This window comes from Nuphar pumila, chromosome 8 (assembly GCF_984573655.1).
Source record: "Nuphar pumila chromosome 8, dmNupPumi1.hap1.1, whole genome shotgun sequence".
Lineage (NCBI taxonomy): Eukaryota > Viridiplantae > Streptophyta > Magnoliopsida > Nymphaeales > Nymphaeaceae > Nuphar > Nuphar pumila.
In genome coordinates, this window is record NC_143256.1 from 28,036,314 (window position 1) to 28,044,481 (window position 8,168).

The 8,168-nt window shown below is 40.1% G+C and overlaps 1 protein-coding gene across 1 annotated transcript; it reads left to right on the forward strand.

Annotated features, from left to right (window-relative positions):
• The first annotated feature begins 583 nt into the window (after positions 1-583).
• LOC149829854 (polygalacturonase-like) lies at positions 584-7,611 on the forward strand. The gene is made up of 5 exons (XM_090015314.1): positions 584-764; positions 5,144-5,505; positions 6,112-6,401; positions 6,808-7,036; positions 7,345-7,611. Exons 1-5 carry the CDS (start codon positions 584-586, stop codon positions 7,564-7,566), a joined length of 1,284 nt encoding a protein of 427 aa, XP_089871440.1. The 3' UTR covers positions 7,567-7,611.
• Positions 7,612-8,168: the final 557 nt, after the last annotated feature.

Below are 8,168 nucleotides of genomic sequence, written 5' to 3' on the forward strand. Positions count from 1 at the left end.
CTTTCAAACAGATAAGGAAAAGAACAAACAGGGAAGGTAAATGGGGTTTTACCGGATTTCTAGGAGATGGCCCCGACTGGATGGAATCTGGTGGAGCTCCAGTGAAGGAGGGAAGAGAGTGGCTGACGGCAGTCTGGTGGTTCCCAACACTGGCAAAGAAGAACCGTTGCGATGGAGGGTTTCAAAAGAGAGAGAATCACCAAAATGGTATGGCGATGTCACAGGTTCCAACAATGACACGACTCGCAACTGAGGTGCCCTCTGGTTAGCGCTCAAATGGAAAAGAAACGAAGAAGAAAAGAGGTGAGAAGAGGAGGGAAAGATGATGTTGCAGGCGGGTCTCACGACGACAGAGATGGGGGTTAGGGAAGAGGGAGATCGACTGGTAAAAAGATTGCTCGCTGCTAGTCCTGCACAAACAGGGGAAAGGAAGGAAAAATAGGGAGATGGTATCACGGTGACGGCAAAGGATCGATTGTCGGTCGGCGCACCGATGGGTAAGAGAAGAAGATGAGGGGAGGAAAAAGAAAGGAGGAAATCAGGTTGTGTGAGAGGGAGGGTGAACAGGAATGGGAAAAGGAAGATGAGAAGTGGAGGGGAAGATAGCATCAGAGGGAAGAGGTCGGCGATGGCCCACAATGGTGGTGCCCTTTGGCCGACAGGGGTGTTGACGACGATGCGGCTCCGGCGAAGCCGCAAATGGGGAAGAGAAGAGGAAGGAGAAGACACAGGGAGGGCGGCTGCGTACAGTGAAAGGGAAAAAAGTACGAGGTCTCCAGAGCGAGCTGTCAGATGGTGGGTCACCGAAGAGCGGGGGCGGAGAAGGCGAGCAGCATGGGGGCGATCGGCGGAAGAGAAGAGAGATAGAGAGAGAGAGAGAGAGAGAGAGAGAGAGAGAGAGAGAGAGAGAGCAGAGGGAGGATATAATTTTGTGCCCTAGATGGACCATTTTACATCGAAAAATAGTGATAGATTAACGACGGAAAAATTCTGTCTCAAAGTCTATCGCTAATTAGCGGCGTAAAAATTTTGTCGCTCATCTATTGCGAAGTTGCAATAGAGTTTGAGACAAAATATTTTTGTCGCTAATTAGCGACGGATTTTGAGACAAAATTTTCCAGTAGCTAATTTCGCAACTAATTCCAATTTTATGAACAACTAGTTTTCTCTAGCTAATCTGTCGCAAATTTACGACGGATTATTTTTGTCACAAATTTCCATCGATAATTAACATTTTTCTTGTAGTGAAAGGGAATGAAAAGTTGATAATTTCTGTTCCTCCCTTAGTTTTGAGATAGATCCCAATTCTCTAGCTGTATGCAAAATGAGCATATATCATCTTGAGCTACTATTTGACTTGGGACCTCATATCAAGGGTCCATTGAAACTACCTATATATTTCCCCTAGCTCCCCTGTCTTGCTTCAAGTCACTGTTGGGTTGCAATTCATCAAGTTCTCTGTTTGGATGTTCTTAAGCTACGTTTTGGTGGTTTGGGACAATCAGATCATGGGAGCCAGGCAGGAGCGGAATAGAATACCCGAGTCCATAAGGATCTATTTGGATTCATTTTGATATTTTTTAATATTTTTATCATTTTTTGTATTTATATATTGGATCATTGTGTTCAATTTATATCTTAATTAAGATAATTTTTATTTTTTTAAGAATTTATCAAATTAGATAAATTACTTGGATTGGGATTTGGGAGACCTCATCTGTAAAAAAGATGAGAGCTCCGTGTAGAATTCAGAGTTAATTTGAGATTGAAATTAGTATTTTCAGTTAAATTTTCTGTGATTTTCTGGCTTTCTAGTTATTTTCTCATATTTTTCAATTTTCTCGGTTTTCATGCATAGGAATAGCGTAACATATTTTTTTATTCGCGAATCAAAGGGTTCGATTTGCATCAGAGCCCCACTCCACTGGAGATATTCCCAAATCTAGAGAGGATTTAATAAGGTGTTCCCAAAAGGGGAATTAACTGGATCCCAAATTCCTTATTTCCCTTGTAAAGTCAAAGCTACATTAATAAAATCCTTTAAATGGTTGCTAACTTGCGGCAGAGACTAATTCAGACAGCTAAAAGGAGCTGCTGAACCGTATTAGGATGAGGATAATGTGCGTTGGGTGTAGGACCATAACGTGGGTGATGTAGCTGACAGTTTAGGGTAATTAAGATAGTGTCCTGCATGTTGTCAGCATGCATACCCCTCGCTGATTATATATAGTTGCTCCCATGATGTGAGGTTCACACTAACGTGGCTACGTCATTAAGTAAACTAGAATTAATGATTAACATGATAAAAGGAATCATTAGGGTGTAGGTTAATACATGGGAAACAGAAAAGAATGATTTTATAAGGAGACTTAACTGGCTATTCACTTGAGGAATGAAAAAAGACAAGAGGAAACTGACGGGACCTTAGCACATCATGTGCCAAGTTCATGGGCTTCAACAATTTAAACGTACGGTCAAACGTTAGCCTTAATACGTACTAAATGAAGTTGCTCACATGGAAAGCACACTATTTTTTCTCTAAACTTTACTGTAATGACAAATGCAACACACATTCCTATTGAACAAGTAGAAGCGTCTCATTTATTGAAACAGGCAAGTTGGCAAAAATACAAAATGTTGATATCCACTTAACACATTCATTTGATATAAGCAGCTACAGTTCATTTATTTATTTTGACCTAAGGATCGTCTTATCACGCTAAAAAAACACCTATATATATATATATATATATATATATATATATATATATATATATATATATATATATATATATATGTGTGTGTGTGTGTGAAAATGCATAGGTACTTGATGAATAGGTGCTTAACTCATCCTTAATCACGCTGACCACGTTCTTGATGAAAGGTCAGCACGAAAAACAGTAAAAACACTAAAAAAAATGAAATTTTGCATGAAATAAGGTTTCAGCCGTGAATAAAAATGCAGCTAAACGGCCCACTGGGATACGTGTGACATTTTGAAAATGGTTTTTAGCAGCATTTTATGTGTCACTAAAGGTTCCAGCAGAATTTGGACCTTTAGTGGTGTTGTACAAGTGCGGCTAATCCCCTTTTTGTGTTTTTACAAAAAAAAGTTTGCGCATCCATCGTGCATGGAATGAACGCTCATCAACATCAAGTAGGTGTTCAAGCACCTATTGGTTAAGCACCTGCAAAACACCTTATATAGATATATAGAGAGAGTGATAGGTAGCTGCACAATCCATAGGAACGCAACTCCGTGTGGAGTGTTGTTGAGCGTCCATCGCGTGAGTGATGAATGCCCAACATTTTTTTTCGCAAAAAAATGATCAAAGCATGAAAAAATCATAAATTGAGAATGATTTTTTTTTTGCCTAAACTCATCGTCAACTCAGCCTGAATCGGCCAACTCATCCTAAATAGTCAAACTCGGCCTAAACCATTCTAGTTGAGACATTTAATGAATATAAATTTTAAAAGAATTTTTATAACGAAACCAACAAGAAGTAAAGACGGTAAAACTACCTATTTAGTTCTTCTTTCTTATCATTAATGCTGAGGTTTTTCCTATACCATGCAAATTTGAGAAGTGAGCAGACATGGCTTAGTGTCCTACTATTTGCCAACATTGAGTGTTAATTGCATGGGATATTAATTTAAAGTTAAACCGTTTAGGTTGGGTTTCACGCTTTTGACCTTCAATTGTAGTTCTCTCTCTCTCTCTCTCTTGGGGGTATGGACTCTAATTACCTAATACAATGATATCGCTTGACAGTTTAAACTCTAATTACCTGATGTGATGATCTCTTTTATTTTTTGTATATTCTCTTAATTTATTAGATATTTAGAATTTAGATAAATTTTATCCACTGTTCTTTTGCAATTAAGTTTTGCTGGCCAAAGTTGAGTTTAACTAAAACTTATAGGCAAAACTTATTTTGCTGGTGGTCGAGTTTCACTGAAATGTTGAGATTTGCTAAAACTATATATATATATATATATATATATATATATATATATATATATATATATAGGTGAATCTTAGTTTCAATAGCGATGAGTTTCACTAAAATAGTATAGGCAAATCTCAATTTGGCTGAAATGGTGAGTTCCATTGTTTCATGTTTTAGCTAAAAGGGTAAAATCATAAAAAAACATTTTCAAATTCAACAAAAATGGAGCGGGTGGGTATTGAGAAATATTGAGATATTTTAAAGCTATTTTGTGAAATAGCATTATTCTTAAGGATTATTTTTCAAAAAATTAAATTGCCAGACTGTTCAAAGTCATTTTTTATTTGTTTGTAAAGAATAATAACCCTCGAGGGGTGATATGACTCGCAACACACAAGCCAACCGCCTCTGTATTCTCAACTCTCAACTGCCATACAACGAACCTTAAAAAAAATAACCCATACGAAGCTGTACTTTTAAGATTAGCTTATAAGCAATCGCTGCCTCATCTTTGCTTCAAGTACATCTGAGAGTGACAGCCACTAACCGATCGGTTAATTAGGTCAATGTCTTGGGGTTTGCATAAAGGGTGCACACTCGGCCTGCAATCCATACGTGTAACCTCTGCTTATGTATAGGTACTGAATTGAAAATCTCCAGATCAGGAAGGGGAATTCATGAACTTGATTATTGTTACCGAGAAATGGCCAAACATGCCCTTAGTTGGAAAGGAAGACCTGTAATATACAAAGGATGCAAGATACAATACAATATCCACAGGTAGAATATGTAAATTCTTTTTAAGTTATTGGCTTATGGATTGGATTTAGTTAGGACGTGACATCATTTGCTTGCTAATGGAACTTTAGAGAAAACTTTTGGTGACTTCAGAATTCATGTTCAAAGCAGAGCCAATGAATTCATACTGATAACCTTTGTCATGTGATACTTACGCGAGCAGCCTTTAAATTATATAACTTGGGCGGTATTATAAATTAACAATGATTACTTAAGGCACAAAAAAAGAAGAAGAAAATGTTATTCGGTGGCTCTATATAAGCAGCACCACTCCCTCGTTTCTTCCAATCATTGGCAACTCTCTCTCTCTCTCTCTCTCTCTCATATGGAAAAGCCCATTAGCATCTTTACCCTTCTCATTTCCTTGGTTACTCTACCGTTGGTAAATGGAGACTACAACGTGCTGAGTTTTGGTGCCAAGGGCGATGGAGTCAGTGATAACAGCAGGGCCTTCCTTAATGCGTGGGCAGCGGCATGCGCATCACGGGTGCCGACGAAAATGTATGTGCCTAAAGGGACATTTATGCTGTTCGCAGTATCGTTCACTGGTCCATGCAAGGCCCGCTCTATCACCGTTCAGATCGACGGAAACCTCGTGGCATCAACCAATTATGGTGTGTACAGTACCACTGGATATTGGCTCAGGTTTGCCAAAGTAAGTGGATTGAGAATACAGGGAGGCAATTTGGACGGGAAGGGAACTGCATTGTGGAAATGCAAGGCCAGCAAGCGCCCCTGCCCTACTGGTGGGCGGGTAAGTCAGCAAAAAAAAACACAGACACGAAGAGAGAGAGAGAGAGGGGGGGGGGGGGATTTGAATGGGGAATGAGCAGGACAAGTTTCATTTCTTGTCCAACCAGCAATTGCGCTTGGGAGTGCTGGCCATATATGTCCATGAGTGGGGCCCACCATAAGTGCCACGTGACGTAAGTGTTGGTGGGGGCCCATCAACTTGTGGGCTGCACCTCATATGTTGCCTGTCTCTCTCTCTCGTGTCCTATTTCTCTTAGACGTAGATTAGATGGATCATAATCTCTTTTTTTTTTTTTGAAGAAAGGAAATCAAAAGTAGTATATTGATATATGTATCGATAGAAACCGTTTACAAAAGTGATGAGGCATCACCTTAGCAGAAGACAATACTAACACAGATTACAAAAGGTTTGAAAACTGACCAATTGCTTCAGAAAATTCCAATTCGGTTTAACCATGCAGAATCTGATTCGAGACACTTAATTATCCACACCCTAGATCTCCTTAACCTCCCAACTGATCGTAGTCAGAATGCTATCGATTGGACGATTCAACGACCTTCTACGACAACATCATGACTGATTATGTACCAAATGGCCTTTTTGCAGTCACTGCTTCTGAGCAATGTGAAGGATGCCAAGGTGAGCGGCCTAACCTCAGTCAACAGCCAACTCTTCCACATGGTCATCAACGACTGCGTGAATGTAGCAGTTGAAGGTGTGAAGTTGATCGCCCCTGATGCAAGCACCAACACGGATGGCATCCACGTGCAGCAGTCCATCGGTGTCTCAATCACAGACACCGGCATCAAGACGGGCGACGATTGCGTATCTATCGGTCCAGGCACTCAAAACCTTTGGATTGAGAGATTATCATGCGGCCCTGGCCATGGCATAAGGTAATTCAATTCAACAACCTCACCTTGCTGCATTTACGCATTTCCAGAAAATCACAAGAATGTGCGTACCGTATGCCTATATTGCAATTGTGTATGCTTAAACAAGAAATATTGACATGCTTGATGGCAAAACCATTTATGTTTAAGACTGACAAAAGTAAAATGTCTTATTTTCAATCAAACTCTTGAAGCTGGTCATAGTGCTTGGTGATCATATATAGAGTCTTGGTCATACAATTTTCAAGTTGATGTTGTAGGTCATTAATTAATGAAGAATCAAATGGCACACACATATTATACGTACATATGGTGATGCCTGTTGAAGAGTTTAGGCCAATGGTCAATAAAATTTTGAACGCAAAATTTCACGCTAACCATGGTTAATAAACGCGTGTGTTGGTTGCAGCATTGGAAGCTTAGCGAAGGATGCCATTGAGCAGGGAGTTCAAAATGTCACAGTGAAAAACGCAGTGTTTACAGGGAGTGACAATGGGTTGAGGATAAAATCATGGGAGAGAGCGAGTACGGGGTTTGTCAAAGACGTGGTGTTTCAGAAGGTGATCATGAAGAATGTGAAGAACCCCATCGTAATCGATCAACACTATTGCCCTAGCAACCAAAATTGCCCTAAACAGGTACATATAATCCCCTGCATTGTCTTCATCATCATCATCATCACTACTCGTGAAAACTCTACCACTAGCTACCATCACCCCTACTGCTACTATTAACCAGCAAGTTAGCACCATGGGACCAAAACATGACCCATGACCAAATTCATGATTAAAGTAGTTTCTAGTAGTGGTAGAAAGGTTGAGCTCTTGACTTTGAGGGTTAAATTTTTGGGTCCCTAGCTACAAAAGCAATTAGTTGCCCGGGCGAACACACACACATTATATATGTATATTCCTTGAAGATGAAATTTTTGTAACAAAATGTGCAGAATTGGAGCATAACAATATCCCAGGTGACCTACAATGACGTGAAGGGGACATCTGCAACGCCGTTAGCGGTGAGCTTCGACTGTGCAGCAGGCACACCATGTCATGGGCTTAGCCTGATTAACATTCAGTTGACATACAACAATTTGCCTGCTAAATCCTACTGTGCCAATGCGGCTGGAAGGGCTGGTGGTATAATGATGCCAGCAAGCTGTTTATTGTAGCCCTATACGTACTGTTTATTGTTGCGCTACTAGACTGGGGTCTTCCTGTAGATCAATCCCTTGGGTTCGAGGCTATATGGGGTTAGCCTTCGTCGACCCTAGCTCACCCAACTAAACAATGTACACAACATGACTGTTCTAGCGTGAAATGAAAATATATTAGATAAAGCTAGCTGTATCATCCATTGTTTTGCAGGGCTTGAGCCCTAGTAGTTTGGAGGCTCCCATGAGGAACTGCAAATTCACTACAAGAAAAATGTTAATTAGCGACAGAAATTGGCGACAAGTTATTTTCATCGCAAAGTTGTGACGGTTTAGCGAGAGAAAAATAGTCATCGCTAAAATTGAAATTTGTTGCGGATTTAGCGATGAAAACATTTCGTCTCATACTCCGTCGCTAATTAGCAACAAAAAAGTTCTGTGTCAAACTCCGTCGCAACGTAACGACGGATTAACGAAATAAGTTTCCATCGCTAAAGAAGTCACTACTTAGCAACGAATTTTGAGACAGAATATTTTCGTCGCAAATCCATCGCTATTTTTCGATATAAGCCCATCTAAGCCGCGACATTCTCTCTCCTCTCTCTCTGATTTCCCCCAAA

What these genes read in the sequence shown, in the direction of transcription:
- LOC149829854 (XM_090015314.1), top strand. Translation starts at nt 584, where the DNA reads ATGAGAAGTGGAGGGGAAGATAGCATCAGAGGGAAGAGGTCGGCGATG. An exon ending in CCTGCCCTACTGGTGGGCGG is followed by an intron (nt 5,506 to 6,111) that starts GTAAGTCAGCAA and finishes GCCTTTTTGCAG; the next exon opens with TCACTGCTTCTGAGCAATGT. An exon ending in GGCCCTGGCCATGGCATAAG is followed by an intron (nt 6,402 to 6,807) that starts GTAATTCAATTC and finishes TGTTGGTTGCAG; the next exon opens with CATTGGAAGCTTAGCGAAGG.